At 41.4% G+C, this 18147-nt stretch overlaps 1 protein-coding gene across 3 annotated transcripts in view; it reads left to right on the top strand.

The window, feature by feature from the left end:
- CUX1 (cut like homeobox 1) overlaps positions 1-18147 on the top strand; it is a 356348-nt gene that overhangs the window by 120586 nt on the left and 217615 nt on the right. For all 3 annotated transcript variants that reach the window (XM_075854200.1, XM_075854199.1, XM_075854198.1), the window contains exon 4: positions 6301-6379. In XM_075854200.1, coding sequence (XP_075710315.1) covers positions 6301-6379 — 79 coding nt within the window. The remainder of the gene's footprint in view (positions 1-6300; positions 6380-18147) is intronic.

The following is an 18147-nucleotide window of genomic DNA, read 5'->3' as shown; positions in this document are numbered from 1 at the left end:
CGGACCCCAACGATCTGATATTGATGGCCTATCCCAAGGATAGGCTATCAATAAAAAATGCCCGGTGAACCCCCTTAAACTGAGAAACTCCACAGGATAGGTAATAAATGTATGATCCTAATGGGTCTGACCACCGGGATCCCAAGCGATCACAAGAACAAGGGTCCCGAGTCGACTTATTACTGCACTATCTGCTCAGAATCAAGAATCGTTTTATTGCATCTAATTCATGTGCAGTGTTAGAGACTATTTAGATTACCTCGGTTATTTTCTCACACTTTGAGTATATTCTCACCATTGTGTCTTGTAAAACTATCACATTTTTACAGCTCTAGTAAAGAAATATCCTTCTACGTTAGTGGAGGATTGTGAGTATATGAATGTTGGTTACTTGCAATGTTGTCTCTACTGCCTTGTGTTGTCTTTATTGGTTTCAATGACAAGCATGTCTACTAAAAGTTCACTCTGTGCTGCAGGTGACATATATCGGACACCTGTCTGTACAAGGCCTACACAATCATCGTCGGCTCAGAATTGGCAAGCAGCATATGAGCAGGCAGCATATGGAGCACACTATAAAGTGTTTTCTATAGTTACGATAGCCTCCTATTCAGTAGAGACACCATTTCTTCTCAAGTCCTGCACCGAGGAACTACTGTGATTTGTGTTAATGTGGAGCTGTCATTCGGTAATGTGTATGTGGACTGGTTGGAGAATAATTATTGGTTGCATGTGCCAGATGTCTTTTTTTTTTGTCTATGGTAATCTGCCAATTTTTTTCTTTTAGTGTCTGTACTAGTAGGATTAGTACTCTTGGCTGCGATGAGGCTCACTGATCTTACGAGACTTGCCAACAACTGAAATCCGTTTCCTGAGAAACTTTGCTGTTGGCCATGTGAATCGCTACAAGTTGTATGTGGAATATATAGCATGCACGGAGCGCTAGATCACAAGACCTGATAATTAAAATTGTCCTGACACCATTTTAATTGTTTTAAAGAGGACCTGTCACCTCTCCTGACAGGTCTCATTTTGTAAATAATTGTATTTCCCATGAAATAACAATTTTGGAGCATCTTTTCTTAGAACTCTACGTTGTGCCGTTCCTGTGTTATTCCTCCTAGATATTTAAAAATAAATTGACAACTGGGTGTAACCAGTTTGGGGGGGGGGAGTGTCTTGATACAGACTGACACTGTCCAATCAGTGCTGACAGAGTGAGACTGTGTAGGACATACCCACTTGAATGGTAACACCCAGTTGTCAAATTATTCATATATTTCAAGGAGGAATAAGAGAGGAACGGCACATTGCAGAGTGATAAGAAAATATGTTCCAGAATTGTTGTTTCATGGAGAATACAAGTATTTGCTAAAAAGAAAAAAAAAAGTCTTTCTGGTGAGGTAACATGCTCTCATGTTCACACAGACTATTTTTAATGTGGAACTGGATGAGAAATTGCGGCAGAAATCTGAGGTTGACCACCGGATTTCTGTTGCGGTTTTGCTTAAAAATTTCCGCGTTTCTGCACGCAGATAAGCCCCATTCAATGGGGCTAATTTGCTGTTGTTACCTGACTCGGTTTTCGCTGAGGAATATGCCGCAGATACCGCGTAAAGATGTTACATGTACCTTTTTTTTCTTCCTACCAAGGTGGCTTGCACTTCCGCCTGCTAAAAATTTTGCTTCGTATGAACAAGGGGGTGCTTTTCCCATTGAAGACAATGGGATGCTTGTTAGAAGTGTTTTTCTAGCTGATTCCGATACGTAAAACGCGTTCGAATCAGCGTGAAAACTGTATCTTTAACTTTAAAATGACCCAATTGTGTTATAAATAGGTCCAAAGTTCTGTGGAGATTAATTTTATTTCAAAATTCTTCAAAGGATTCAGAGCTCTGTCTTTCTGTTACAGAGCTCCAAATCCCCTGCTTTCTTTGACAAAGTCACGGTTAATTGATCAAATTTTTCCTGCCTGTAGCCACCACTAGGAGGAGCTTAGATTTACACAGCTCCATTGAACTCAATGATAAATCAGTCTTAATTGAGCTCATATGCTCCTCTTGTCTGGGTTCACACGCCACGGTCAAGATGCGTTTCTTGCCTAAACTGCGACATAGACGAAGCCGTCTTGCCGTGAGTTTTGCAAGATTACGTTGTTTTTCTATGAATAGCAGCAAATAACGCATTTTGACCGTGATGTGAAAACCCAGCTAGAATTGCATTTCACTCTCTATAATTGAAGTATAATTAAATGCTTTTTGAGTCTCCCTTTTTTGGATCCATTTCTAGTTTTGGCTACAAAAACGGTATAAAAATGCAATGCTATTTATCTATTATGTTTGCCATTAAAAGGCATCATGTCCTACTATCTTTTATCTCTGCAGATTTTCCTTCAATATATATGTGCATTGCGATATTTAGTTTCATTTAGAAATCATTCAGACGAATGATCTGGGTGCTGCACCCGGACTAAACACTGACCCATTATAGTTAATGGGTTAATTCAGACGACCGTTTTTTCTTTCACAAACCATTTTAATTTATTCATGCAGAATGGCCTATAGAAATCTATGTGCTTGTGTGAAAAATAGACACCAGGCTGATGCCATCCGTTCCGTTTTTCACGAATTGTTGCCTGGAGGCATTGAGAATGGGAAGTGGAGCCAGAGCAGTGTGGTCCCGAATATAAGACATGGTCAGACGCTGCAAATATGCACGAGAAATATCTCGCACTGCTCTCTATGCTAGAAGCAATAGAAAATGGTGTTTATGCTGTCATGTGACCATCAAGGGGGTGTTTTCTGTGGGTTAGGACAATTAAGGGCTTTCTCCACATTTTTTTTTTTTTACGGACATGAAAAACTGATGGCTCACACGGCAAAACTTAAGGCAAGCACAGAAATCATCCGATTTTTGCTGACTGATCTCGGACGAGTGTAATAACGCTTGTCTGAATAAGACTCATATCTGCTTTTGCCCTTCCGCTTTTAACGGATCTGTCAAATTTACGGATGCCAAACTGAAACAAACGGAAGGTACACTTAGATTTTACCTTCTGTTGTTTTAATTTGGTATCCGTTCTACCCGGTCATTAACAGATCCGTTTTTTCTGTATTTATTGTTTTATAAAAAATAATGTGCCGTAGGAAATGATGCGCATACGCAGTAGAAAAATAAAACTATCCATTCAACTGAATAAATAACGGACACAAACAGAAGACATTTCGTTTGGAGTCCGTGAATGATGGATATTATGTTAAAAAAGAACGGAAAACTCCTTTCCGTCATTTTGGATAGAAAAATAGCGCAGCAAATTATGCTATTGTTTCGTGCAAAATGACAGAAACCTGAGTGAACAGGGCCGAACTGAGCAAGAAGAACCAATGAAATCCAGGAGTACTTTGACGTAAACATTTTTTCCTGCTTCTATAATGGAACGTAATAACGGAAAACACAACGCAGATGTGAACAGAGCCGAAGTCTGCCCTTCAACAGAATGTACTGGTTTAACTGTTTTAAGCCTGGATTGCTAGCCAGCTTGCAGCCTTTGAAGATAATGTATTTTTTGGGCTCCAATAATAATAACATTATTATTATTAAGTGCAGTTTTACACTATTTAATAATAGGGGTCAACTGGCTATAGGATGTAATTCAAAAATGGGAAAGAATGCATTTTCCATTAGTCCTGTCACGTACCATCTGAAGAAACCGCATATTTCATAAAATGATACTCAAATATTCAGCAGTGGGAAAGAAATATATGAAAAATTCAGCAGTAACCACCGTTAGGGTATGTTCACACGGCGGGGGTCCGTTACGGCTGAAATTACGGGGATGTTTCAGCCTGAAAACATCCCCGTAATTTCAGCCGTACCGGCATGTGCAGGCGCTTGAACGCCGCGTCAATTACGGCCGTAATTAGCGCTGCTATTCATTGGAGTCAATGAATAGCGGCTCCAATTACGGCCAAAGAAGTGACAGGTCACTTCTTTGACGCGGGCGTCTAGTTACGCGCCGTCATTTGACAGCGGCGCGTAAATATACGCCTCGTGTGAACAGACAAACGTCTGCCCATTGCTTTCAATGGGCAGATGTTTGTCAGCGCTATTGAGGCGCTATTTTCAGACGTAATTCGGGGCCAAAACGCCCGAATTACGTCCGTAAATAGGCCGTGTGAACATACCCTTAGGGGAAGAGTATGCAGTGAAATTCAATTTATACTTGTCAATGAAGCTGCGTATCTCTGGCAATCATACACTGGGATATATCACTCCAGGAAGCGCGAGTTGATACTTTATCGTACTGACTTTTTGCCAGAATATTAGAAAAGCAAGTTATCTGTTGAAAGTACATTCTCTGATTCTGGGCAGACATACAAATTTAATGCTTACAATAACTCCTCTGAGGAAGGAGATTCACCTTTTACATGTTTTTTTTGTTGTTTGTTTTTTTTTACAACGATCATTCTCTGGAATTTCTAAAAATAAATGTGTTTTTTTTTGTTTTTATAATATCATTTTTACCATTAATTTCTATTACACTCAAGAGGTTTTAGTCTGTGATTATTAGAATTTATGTAAACTGAAAAACAATGAAAACACAAATGCAGACAAGACGTAATTCCAACCATGCCAATGTCTGAAAGTCCTCTTTACAGATAATGATATAGGCCTCGGGGTAGGTTTATTTTTTCCCTGACACTTTTTGAAAATACAGATGTAGCAAAGGTCAATTTCATTAATTCAGTTTGGTATTGCATCCTGATATTTTAAGACAAGTCAGTGGAGTTTTATGCTTTCCCATGTAAAACTACAGATAACACGTGCCAAATGGCAAACTCTGCTCTCCTATATCTGTATAAGGCTCTGCTCACATCTGCGTTGGAGGCTCCGTCACAGATCCATCCGAAAATACCAGAAACAATAGCGCAGCATGCTGCACTATTGCACTATATATATTGTTTGCGGTAAAATCACCGACACCCTGGCCGAAACCCAACAAAACTTATTAAAAGTCAATTTGGTCTGTCAAGCACTGGTGGAGTCTATCGTACAACGGAACCAGCACTTCGGAAGGAACAGAACAACGGTAAACACTAACGCAGATCTGAACCGGACCTTTGGTCAACTGGAAGCTGTATGATCAGCAGTCCAGTCGCAACCTACAAAGATTTTATTGTATTGTTGCATATTAATAGTTAATAGTATTTGACCTGCAATGACATTCACAGGCTCTTTATGCAAAGATTTGTTCTGCAAAACATTGAAGACATAATAACTTATCCATTGGAAATAATTGGTTACTATCCATGAGTAAAGCATGTGGGGATACCTAAGCTTTATTATTTATTTCCTGCTATTTATGTAACACTGATATATGCTGCGCTCCCATTGATACCCCTCCCATTGGGGCTCACATTTTAATATCCTTGTCTTATTCACACATGCATTCTCCGTCCGATTAAAAATATATATATATATTCGATAACACGAGCAAATCCACAGAACTTCATGGAAAGCCTGGAAATTCCCTGCAGATCTTGCTTAGGTCGACCCAAACCCATTGCCTCAGTGGTGCAGGGTAGTCGTGTTAAAGAGTTCCTACAATTGCTGATCTTACATAGTGTAGAGATCTAGGGAGCGCGCTGGCAACCATAAGACGCCCGAATAGTATTAATAGGAATAGGGCCTTTGAACGAGACTTGGACGTCCTTCACAGCTTCCCAAATGTGTTGCCCAGTAAACTCCCTTCGTCTCTCTATGCCAGATGTAAGATTGGGCAGGAGATCGTAATTATAGGGACACTTTAAACACTGCCGCCCATTGATTTGTGGCAGGGGTATGGCATTTTAAAAATAGGCAAGAGCTGTAAATGTAGGTGTTTGCCCACCATGGCTCTGACCTTCCTTTAGTGGCTGGCAATTTAATGTTTAAGAAGAGTTCGGGGAGTGGATGTGAACTGCAGTCTTCTGCCGTTCAAGACTTCTCATATTCCCGGCCAGCTAGGACTAAATTCTCACACTTGTGTTATTGCCATACAGTTTGTTATGTTTAAACCATCTTTACTATGAGCAGCAGCGGGATGGCCAGTCTGATCCTTACCGTTGTCCCGCCTGCTGTATTTCGGAGTATTGAAGCTACGTGCCTGCATTGAAAAGGTTGCAACACGGAGTTGAATTTTCCGCATAGACTGCTGGTGTAGGAGATTCCAGCTAAGTTGGGGAGGGAACTCACAAGGAGTTGCCTTATGATCATTTGTTTCAAGTAATAAGTATTTTTTTTTTCTTCTCTCATTTTTAGATCGATGCATTAAGTAAAAGAAGTAAAGAAGCAGAAGCTGCCTTCTTGAATGTTTATAAGAGATTAATTGATGTCCCAGGTAAACCATTTGTGATCTTTCCGGTATTCTGTAGTAGTTTTACCCTTCGTGTAACACTAAAGGTAAAAATATGTTTCATCGCCTTTACACCGATAATGTGAAAGAAAATGTAATGTGTGTGTGTGTGTGTGTGTTTGTATGTGTATATATATATATATATATATATATATATATATATATATATACCGTGTTTCCCCGAAAGTAAGACAGTGTCTTACTTTCTTTTTATCCCCAAAAGCCCCACTATGTCTTACTTTCGGGGTATGTCTTACATTGGCAAAAAAATATATTTTTTTTTTTTTATTTTTTTTTTCACAAACTTTATTTAACTGTTTTACATTTTTTTTTTTTAGTCCCACCAGGGGACTTCACTATGCGATGTGCCGATCGCATATATAATGCTTTGGTATACTTAGTATACCGAAGCATTATTGCCTGTCAGTGTAAAACTGACAGGCAACCTATTAGGTCATGCCTCCGGCATCGCCTAACAGGCAGATGCTGAAGGCAGACCTGGGGGTCTTTGTTAGACCCCCGGCTGTCATGGAAACCCGACGGCGACCCGCGATTTGTTTGCGGGGGCGCCGATCGGGTGACAGAGGGAGCTCCCCCCTCTGTCAAACACATTAAATGCCGCTGTCACTATTGACAGCGGCATTTAATGGGTTAAACTGCCGGAATCGGCGCGCGCTTCGATTCCGGCAGTTGCAGCAGGAGCCAGGCTGTGTATAACAGCCGTGCTCCTGCCGCTGATCGCGTGGGTACAGTCTCAGTACCCGCGCGATCACAGGACGGATATATCCGTCCTCCTGCGCGAACTAGCAGCTGCTGAGGACGGATATATCCGTCCTTCGGCGTTAAGTGGGAGTGGAAGTGGGCAGGAGGCGGCAATACCCCCGTGTTTCCCCGAAAGTAAGACATATGTCTTACTTTCGGGGTACGGCTTATATTAGCCGACCCCCCTGAAACCCCCGATACGTCTTACAATCGGGGGTGTCTTACTATCGGGGAAACACGGTATAATGTGTGTTATTACACACACGCACAGACACCCACTGAGTGGCCACTTTATTAGAGACCTCCATTAGACCCAACAATTCTCGACATCCTCCTCTGACTCCTTTCGTCGACGTACACAGGATCCCCTGTTGCTGGATGTTTTGCTTCGATCACACCATTCTCCGTATACTCTCGACACTCTTGTATGAGAAAACCTCACAAGGTTGGAAGTCTTTTTTTAAAAAAAATACTGGCTCCGTCTAGTTTAGCACCAATGACCGTGCCTCGTTCAAAGTCGACTCAGATCGCTAGATTTTCCCATACTAATGTGGATTCACACTAAAACTGATCCATGGAAAACGTGTTCATTTGATTTTATGCGGCACTCTGGGGGGTCATGTATCTACTTTCCATACAGGTAAGCCCCAATTGTAATAGGGTAGGTGTCTATAATAAAGTGGCTATTCAGTGTATATATACTTTCACACATACCTAAATATGGAACGTGCTTGTGCTCTCATTTAGAAATCTACATAATTGCTTTTGAAAGATAATTAGCAAATGACAGTTCAGTGATAAATAAGTAGCAGAACACTGATCACCTGACACGATTTGTGGGGAAGAGGAAGGAGAGAGGTGATGCTATCGACATTAGTGCTGGGAAGAAAATACATAGAGATCGAACATCAAGCTTAGGATGACGATTGGGTAATGGCAACAATTATTAAGTCAAGCCTAAAACCCCAAGATGTTTTCAATCTCTGAATGTTTATGACATGTCAATCTGATCTGTGTGATCAGTGGGTGTCAAGTAATTAGGAACTTTACCGATTCTAAGAACTAGGGAATCCCCATCATCATTCTCATAGATGTAGGTTAGCATGTGCAGTTAGAATCAGAGTGTTAAAGTCCACACGTTTTTTTGCAAAAAAACAGCAGTTGGGCCTGCAAAAACCATGTAAACATTCCAATCATTTGAAAACCACAACTTTTTGCGGTAAAACCGCATGCCGGTGCTGTTTTCAGTCGCATCACGGTGGTAACTCAACTGGACAGTGGCCGCTATTTGTGTGCCTTTTGGCAAATTCAACTGCTTGCTAAATGTGAAGATAATCGTTTGGTTTGGTGTCGTTGCTTCTTCTCTGCATCCCCTGAATATGGTCTGTTGTAACTTAACTTAAAGGGGGTTTTCCGGTTTCAGCAACTTAATGTTATTTTTTTGTATAATTAAAAGTTATTTTCCAATATACTTTCTGTATTCCTCACGGTTTTTAAGATCTCTGCTTGCTGTTATTCAGTAGGGACATTCATTGTTTACTTCCAGTGGATAAAATTCTATCCATGGTCATGTGATGGAAACACAGGTGCTGGGATCGTTAGAAGACGCAGCTGTGATACACATACTGTAATGATCCCAGCACCTGTGTGTCCATCACATGACCATGGACAGAATTGTATGTGGGAGGAATTATTACAGAAAGTATATTGGAAAATTGTATAACTTCTAATTATACAAAGAATAATAATAATTTGCTGAAACTGGACAACCCCTTTAAATAGGCTCTGTCACCAGATTATAAGTGCCCTATCTCCTACATAATCGGATAGGCGCTGTGATGTAGATAACAGTGGTTTTTATTTTTAAAAACGATCATTTTTGAGCAAGTTATGAACAATTTTAGATTTATGCTAATTCGTTTCTTAATGCCCAACTGGGCGTTTTTTACCTTTTGACCAAGTGGGTGTTGTAAAGAGAAGTGTATGAGGCTGACCAATCAGCGTCATACATTTATCTTCATTCCAGTCCAGCTTCTTTCACTGCACAGCGTGATCTCGCGAGATCATGTTGTGCTGTCACATACTCCCACAGTAACTTTACCGAAATATGTTAAGAGTGAATAGACATCGCCCCCAGCCAGGACGCGATGTCTATTCACACTCCCGACACTTTGGTAAAGTTTCTGTGGGACTCACTCACACAGCACAGCGTGATCTCGCGAGATCACGCTGTGCTGTGAGTACAGATGGACATGAATGACAGCACAGCGTGATCTCGCAAGATCACGCTGTTCTGTGAGTAAGTCCCACAGTAACTTTACCGAAGTGTCGGGAGTGTGAATAGCCATCACATCCTGGCTGGAGGCGATGTCGATTCACTCTCAAGACACTTCGGTAAAGTTACTGTGGGAGTATGTGACAGCACAGCGTGATCTCCCGAGATCACGATTTGCTGTGAGTACAGATGGAAATGAATGAAGAGAAGTGTATGACGCTGATTGGTCACTCCTCTTTACAACACCGACTTGATCAAAAGTTAAACGCCCAGTTGGGCATTAAGAAACGAATTCGCATAAATCTAAAATTGTTCATAACTTGCTCAAAAATGATAGTTTTTCAAAATAAAAACCACTGCTGTGATCTACATTACAGCGCCGATCAGATTAGGTAGGAGAGAGGGCATTTATAAACTGGTGCAGAGCCCCTTTAAGCTTCCATTCATTCAGTAAGAAAATAAACAAGATACGGTATATACACAGGATATACATTTTCTCTTCAGCAGAATTCGGCAGTTCCAGCATATGTCTAGGGTTCAGTTTAATGATTTAATACAGGATGTGGCAAGTTACAGAATGTTTCATCAGTGAATGATTGAGCAAAGTAATGAACACTTTGTGGATGGGTTGAGACATAGAAGTATTTCTTTAAGTATAAAGCCACAGGTTCACCTTAAAGGACCTGTCATATAAGATACATTAAGTGAAAGACAACTGATACATGAACTGTGCTATGGCCAGAAGAAAAAAAAGTATTCAGAATATTATTGAGGCGGTGAACATAACTTTTTTTTGGAGCGCTTCCCATTGTTGTGTTCATCTTTAGGATTAAGACAGGTTCACGTTTAATTGTAAACTTACAATTTTTAAGCAGTCAGTGTCAAACATTCCCAAACTGTAGATAAGGTGTGTGGGGGCACCACGTTCTGCTACCACCTACTATAGCAAAAAGTCAGAGGGACACTACACTATACCCTTGTTCTTGATGACTTGGCACCCCCCCCCCCCTTCTTCAAGGGGCCAAGGCCGATGCCCCTGGATTCATCTCAGGACTCTTCTCCGGTAATTTACTGTCCGCACACAATGTATTAATACTTCTTTTTAGGCAAAACGCTAGAATGGACAGTTTTAGAAGGGGCATGTTTAGGATACTAAACCCTAGCAGTATAACAACGTGCCCTAAAATGAAGGAAGGAACTGATATATTGTGTTATGCCTAATGCAGGGCCTGAGGGGGCAGGGCACGAGTCAAAAGATAGAAATCATGAGCTGTCATCCTACACCCTACACTAAGCATAACCGAGTGTATCAAGTTTTCGTGGAGTGTTCCTTTAAAGGGGCTTTCCAAAGATTAAATGTTATCCCCTAACCACAGGATAGGTGATAACAGGCTGATTGAGAATGCGCCCCGCTGCTCCTTTCATTCTCTATGGCACTGCTAGAGATAACTGAGCGCTGTACTCCGCTATCTCCGGAAATCCCATAGACAGTGAATGGAGTTTTTGAGCTTCCCTTGTGTGTTCGCTTTCAGAAGTACTTGAATAAAATTGACAAATGCATTTTAGCATAGGCTGTACAAGAAGAGTTAGAAAATTGGGTGGATGCTTTATTGTAAGTGAACACCCACCTCTGGTTTATGTGTGGAATATAAAAATAAAAAGCATTTGGTAAGGAGTTTGTGATGTCTTAATGTCGTCAGCCCCTTTTGGAGTCTGAGCTGGCAGCAGAAAAATGATGGTTTACCATGTGGAGACAGTCAGCAAGTCACTGGCAAGACATAACGGGTAGTCCTTATATCACCAGTGCTAAAACAGCTCAGTATATAAACCTCATATTCTCAAGTTGTTTCATTCTAATAATAGCCTTTATAGCTGCCACGTTATCATTGAGGGAATACGTGTAGCAAACCGTTATGGACTGCAGCAGAAGAGTGTCACCTCAGATGTTTCCAGTCTACTTTGTGTTCTAGACATTAAATCCACTGAGCACCTTTTAATTTCTTCGTGATATCCGCCATATACAATGGATATAAAAAGTCTACACACCCCATAATCTGTACATTTGTATTGAAAAACAAACTGAAATCTTTTAGGGTGGAAAAATAAAGAACAAAAATAATGTGGTTGCATAAATATGCACACCCTTAAACTAATACTTTGTTGAATTACCCTCTGACTTTATAACGGCATTCAGTCTTTTGGGTAGAAGTCTATCAGCATGGCACATCTTCACTTGGCAATTGTTGCCCAGTCTTCCTTGCAAAAGCTCTCCAAATCTGTCAGATTGCGAGCGCATCTCCTGTGTACAGCCCTCTTCAGGTCTCCCCACAGATTTTCAATGGGATTTAGGTCTGGGCTCCAGCTGGGCCATTCCAAAACTTTGATCATCTTCTGGTGACCCATTCTTTTGTTGATTTGGAGGTATGCTTCAGGTCGTTGTCGTGCTGAAAGGTGAAATTCCTCTTCACCTTCAGCTTTTTAGCAGAGGCCGGCAGGTTTTGTGCCAATATTGACTGATATATGGAGCTGTTCATAATTCCCTCCACCTTGACTAAAGCCCCAGTTTCTGCTGCAGAAAACCGCCCCAAGGCATTATGCTGCCTCCATCATGCTTCACTGTGGGTATAGGGTTCTTTGGTGATGTTTCAGTGTTGGCTTTGCGCCAAACATACCTTTTGGAATTATGGTCAAAAAATTCAACCTTGGTCTCATCAGACCATAACACGTTTTCCCGCATGCTTTTGGCAGGCTTGATGTGGGTCTTTGCAAAACATAGCCGGGCTTGGATGTTTTTCTTTGTTAGAAAAGGCTTCCGTCTTGCTACCCTACCCCACAGCCCAGACATATGGGAGATTGTTGTAACATGCACTACACAACCAGTACCTCCCAGAAAGTCCTGCAGCTCCTTTTAATGTTGCTGTAGGCCTCTTGGTAGACTCCTGGACCAATTTTCGTCTTGTCTTTCATCAAGTTTTGAGGGATGTTCCAGTTCTTGGTTGTGCCAAATGTAGTCCACTTCTTGATGACCGTCTTCACTGTGTTCCATGGTATATCTAATGCCTTGGAAATTCTTTGGTACGCTTCTACTGACTGATGCCTTTCAAAAATCACATCCCTTTGATGTGTTGTAAGGTCTTTACGGACCATGGCTTTTGCTATCACATGCAACAAAGAAAATGTCAGGAAAGTCCTAATAGAACAGCTGAACTTTATATGGGGTTACTCCGAATCACTTTATATAATGGCAGCTGTGTACTGACTACTAATTAATATGAGTTTGAATGTGATTGGCTAATTCTGAACACAACCACATCCCCAGTTATGAGGGTGTTCACACTTACGCAACCACATTATCGTAGTTTTTATTTTATATTTCCCCTCCTAAATGATTTCAGTTTGTTTTTCAATGAAATTGTACAGATTATGGGTCACATTAAAGTTGGAAAAAGTTCTGAAATTATTCATCTTGTACTGATTTTTTGACATGACAAAAACCTGGCATTTTAACAGGGGTGTGTAGTCTTTTTATTTATTTTTTTATTTTTATATCCACTGTATGGAGCATAAGCTGCGGGTCCGGCTGTACGTTACAGCCGACACTTCACTGCAACGAGCAGGATCGGAGATCACGCCAATCCCACTAGTTTAACCCTTTAAATGCCGCGGTCAATAGTGACCACAGCATCCTTTGCTTTAGAAAGAGGGGAGTGAGCTCTTCCAAAAAGAAAATCATTAACGGTTCCCAAAAAAAATAATAAACAGAACTGGTATCGCTGCGTCTGTAGAAGTCCGAACTATTACAATATAAGGCCTCATGCACACAACCGTACCCATGTGCATGGCCGTGATTTTCGGGTCGGCCGGCTGCGGATTGTCCATTATTTCCTATGAGCCTGGACCGCAGAACACGGCCGTAATAAGGCTTGCCCGTTCTTTCTGGGCTCCGGGGCCATGCACGGACCGTGAAAACCACGGTCGTGTGCATGGCCCCATAGGAATGAATGAGGCCGCAATTCTCCCGTGGAATTTCGGGGGAATTGCAGCCGCAAAAGCACGTTCGTGTGCGTGGGGCCTAACACTATTTAACCTGCACAGTGAATTCCGTAAAAAAAAAAAAAAACACCAGAATCGCTGTTTTTTGGTTACCTCGTATCCCACAAGAAATGGAATAAAAAAAGTGATCAAAAAGTCTTATGTACACGCAAAATGAATAATTCAATAAGAATTAGAGCTCACCCTGCAAAAAATAACCTCTCACACCGCTCAATGGACCGAAGAATAAAGTTATGGCTCTCAGAATATGGCGACACAAAACAAATTATTTTTGTAACAATTCGTTTTTTTCCTTTGGTATCGCCGTAATCGTATTGACCCGTAGAATAAATTTAACATGTTTTTTACCGCACGCTGAAAGCGGCAAAAACAAAACCTAAAAAACAATTGACAACTACAATAGTCACTACACAAAGACAGTTTTTCCATTTTCCCAATACATTATATGATACAGTAAATGGTGCCGTGAAAAACGACAACTTGCCCCGAAAAAAACAAACAAGCCCTCATACAGCTATATCAACGGCAAAATTAAAAAGTTATGGCTTTTGGAAGGAGGAAAGCACGAAAAAGAAAAACCGAAAAATGGCTGCGGCAGGAAAGGGTTTAATGCCCATGGTTGTGCCATTTACTGTGTCCCGTGATGGTGATCACTTATTGGTAAAGCAGTAATGACATAAATGCCAGAAGAACAGGTCCCGCATTCAGTAGCTATAATTTAGTAGTGTAAACACATTACAAACCCTTCTATCAATACAATCATCTTGCCCTACGGCAAGTAAGGCCCTGACTAGGAACGACATTGTGTCTCTCTAGAGGTTTTCTTGGAACTACAATTAAAGGTAGGAACTTTCTCTTCTGTTTAATTATAGTTATTTACCAGGTGTGGCAGTTCCAGCTCAGGCTTATGTCACTTGCTTCATTTAGTTTAACGTTCGGTTAAAATGTAAATAGAATATTAACTTTACTTCAGGCAAGCATTTTAATGAAGTAAAAAAGCCTCGGTTCAAGAGCTGAAGGCTGTGCTCTGAATTCAAGCTAAGTCTAAAGATATATTACATCTCTGAGGTGCTATGTTTACATATGCACTCTATGGACATAAGTATTAAGACACCTACACATTACACCTACAGCTTTTATCGCATCCCATTCTAAATCCATAGGTATTATTATGGGGTTGGTCCACCCTTTGTAGGTAAAACAGATTCCACTCTTCTGGGAAGGTTTTCTACAAGATTTCGGGTTGTATCTGTGGGGATTTTCACCCAGAAGAGCATTTGTGAGGCCAGACACTGATGTTGGTCGAGAGAGCCTGGCTCGCAATCTCCGTTCTGGTTAATCCCAAAGGTGTTGGATGGGGTTGAGATCGGGGCTCTGTGCGGACCAGTCAAGCTCTTCCACACCAAACTCACCCAACCATGTATTTACCAATCTTGCTTTGTGCATTTAGGCACAGTGATGCTGAAATAGAAAAGGGCCGAACCCCAAACTGTTCCCACAAAGTTGGAAGCATACAATTCTACAAAATGTCTTGGTATGCTGAAGCTTTCCCTTCACTGGATCTAAGGGGCCTATACCAACCCCTGAACAACCGCCCCATACCTTTTAGCTCTCCTCCCCCAAACTTTACAGTTGGCACAATTTAGTCAGGCAGGTAACGTTCTCCTGGTATTCCACAAACCCAGACTCGTCCATCAGACTGCCAGATAGAGAAGCGTGATCAGTCACTCCACAGAACGCGTTTTCACTGCTCCAGAGTCCAGTGGTGGCTGCTTTACATCACTCCATCTGACGCTTGGCGTTGTGCTTGGTGATGTAAGGCTTGCATGCAGATGCATGGAAACTCATGCCATGAAGTTCCCAGGGCACAGTTTCTGTGCTGATGTTAATGATCATAGCCTTTAGGGCACTTTAATGTATATGATTGAAATTTATGATACTTAGACCAGTGCTTCTCAAGGTTCCTAAGTAAACCCAAAACCTCCATATAGCCAGTGTCCCAAAGAGGTCAGCTCAGTGACCGAGTGGTAATAGGTAGTAAATGTAAGTCGGTCTTTGTGGTCTGTTATCTAAGATACTATAAGTTTTTGTTATTACAAGGTTGTTTTGCTTCTGCTGGATGCTGTTATTTTTGCACCAAAGTAATATTAAAATTAATTCAGGCTACTAATTCATTCAAAAAGTGACATCAGCGAGGAACAAGGCAATCTCTTATTTATTACAAGATTGAAAAAAAATAAAATAAATAAATATATATATATATATATATATATATAATATATATATATATATAACTGTATCAATCAATAACTTTTACATTAAGACTTTATTCACACAGTCATGGTGCCAAAAAATGGGTTCAGATCCCCTTAGGGGAAAGCAGGAAAAAAAATTCCCCTCTGGAAAGGTTTTCTTGCATTCCTCTGATGGGATCATTCTGTTTTGTAGCACTTCCCCCACTCATAGCCATAATTTGCCTGCGTTAATGCCTAACAGCATTCAACCGACCCAAAGTCAGGCTGGGATTTGTGGCCTTAGTAGAGTGCAGAAATGTGCCTGAATTACGTTTCATGTGAAACTGGTCTAAGGCCTCATGCACACAAACTTATTTTTGTCCTCCCGTAAATACTGGCGTAAATACGGGTCCGGTGTCACACGTATTCGACCCGTATTGCACCAGTATTTACGGACCCGTGCCCGTAAATACGGGTCCGGTGTCACCAGTATTCCACCCGTATTTACGGGCATGTTTTCGCTGCAAAATTGCACTGCACTAATCGACAGCTCCTTCCCTCTATCAGTGCAGGATAGAGAGAAGGGGCAGCCCTTTCCACAGTAAAAGTAAAAGAAATTCATACTTACCCGGCCGTTGCCTTGGCGACGCGTCCCTCTCTGGACATCCAGCCCGACCTCCCTGGATGACACGGCAGTCCATGTGACCGCTGCAGCCTGTGATTGGCCTGTGATTGGCTACAGCGGTCACATGGGCTGAAACGTCATCCCGGGAGGCCGGACTGGAGGAAGAAGCAGGGAGTTCTGTGTAAGTATGAACTTCTCTTTTTTTTTTTTACACCTTGATTTATATTGTGATCGGCAGTCACTGTCCAGGGTGCTGAAATAGTTACTGCCGATCAGTTAACTCTTTCAGCACCCTGGACAACTACTATTTACTGACGTCGCCTAGCAACACTCCTGTAATTACGGGTGCACACACGTAGTCACCCGTAATTACGGGAGCTCCATAGACTTCTATGGGCCCTGCCCGTGCCGTAATAACGGCCTAAAATAGGACATGTTCTATATTTTTCAACGGCCCGGGCACCTTCCCGTAAGCATACGGGGAGGTACCCGTGGCCAATAGAAGTCTATGGGCCCATAATTACGGGCGTTTTTACGTTCGTGTGCATGGGGCCTCAGACTGTGGCGGGACACATTAACAAGGGAAATGGTAACACCAAGTGTTCAATTTATTCATACATTTCCAGGAGTAATAACAGAGGAACTGCATAATGCAGAGTTTTAAAGAAAAGAGAACAATTCTGCAGCATATCATGGTAAATATGAGCATTTACTATAGCAGACATGTCAGGAGAGCGGACAGGTCCACTTTAACATCAATTTTATTCGGGAATAAAATGTATAAATGGAAACCGTCTGACATAGATGTAGTGTATATCTCAAGAACCTTGTTGCCTTTATTCTGCATAGATTAATATAACTACATTTGAGTGATGATTTTTCTGCTTCTCATTATGATGATGCATAAACAACTATTTTTAATAGGCAGTTATTTATTATTTATTTATATAGCGCCGACATATTAGACAAGGCAGATGATAATCGCATCACTCACCTCTCATCAAAGGGGCTCACATTCAGTTTCCCTTAGGCCTCATGCCCACTTCAGTTATTTTCTTCAGGGTGCTATCCAGTATTTTTAACGGATAGCACACTGACACATTCATTTCTATGGGGCCATGCACAATTCTGTTGTTTTAACGGAACCGTGTGGCCGTTCCCACAAAAATAGGACAAATATACTCCTGTCCGCTTTTGACGGAACAGTCTCGGCCATTCCATTCATAAAATTACGACCGCGGACAGCCGCCTGCATTTGCAGGTCGTACTTCCATATAAATTATGGGAGCACGGTTCGAAAAAAGCAAAAAATGGGACATGTCCTATCGTTTGTGGAGCCTTTCTACGGCACGGACACCTTCCTGTAAATATATGGGAAGGTGTCCATGGTCAATAGACGTGAATAGGTCCGTAATTACGTACAGTAATTACGGTCCATATTTACAGACTAATTCTATGGTCGTGCGCATGGGGCCTTATGCACACGACCATATTTTTATTTTACTGTCCGCAAATACGAATCCATAGGTACCCGTAATTCATCCGCAACCTGTCTGTATATACGGGACTTTGTCCGCAAATACGGTCAGTAGTGTATCCGTAGTGAGTCCATATTTACGGATCCGAAAAAAGGAGAAAACCATAAATGATGTTCAACATCTGAAAACCCCATGGGCCTCCTTCGCTTTGCGACACTTTCTTTGTCATTTGTGCTTTGTGATAGGTGTGTTCAATTCCTCGACTGATCTAGCTCTGGTTTATTGTGTCATGTTTAATCGTTTAAAATTAATTAAAAAACTGTAGT

The sequence above is a fragment of the Rhinoderma darwinii genome, chromosome 2 (genome assembly GCF_050947455.1).
Source record: "Rhinoderma darwinii isolate aRhiDar2 chromosome 2, aRhiDar2.hap1, whole genome shotgun sequence".
Taxonomy (NCBI): domain Eukaryota; kingdom Metazoa; phylum Chordata; class Amphibia; order Anura; family Rhinodermatidae; genus Rhinoderma; species Rhinoderma darwinii.
The sequence above is the reverse complement of the archived record's forward strand: the minus strand, read 5'-3'. Positions and strand labels throughout refer to the sequence as shown.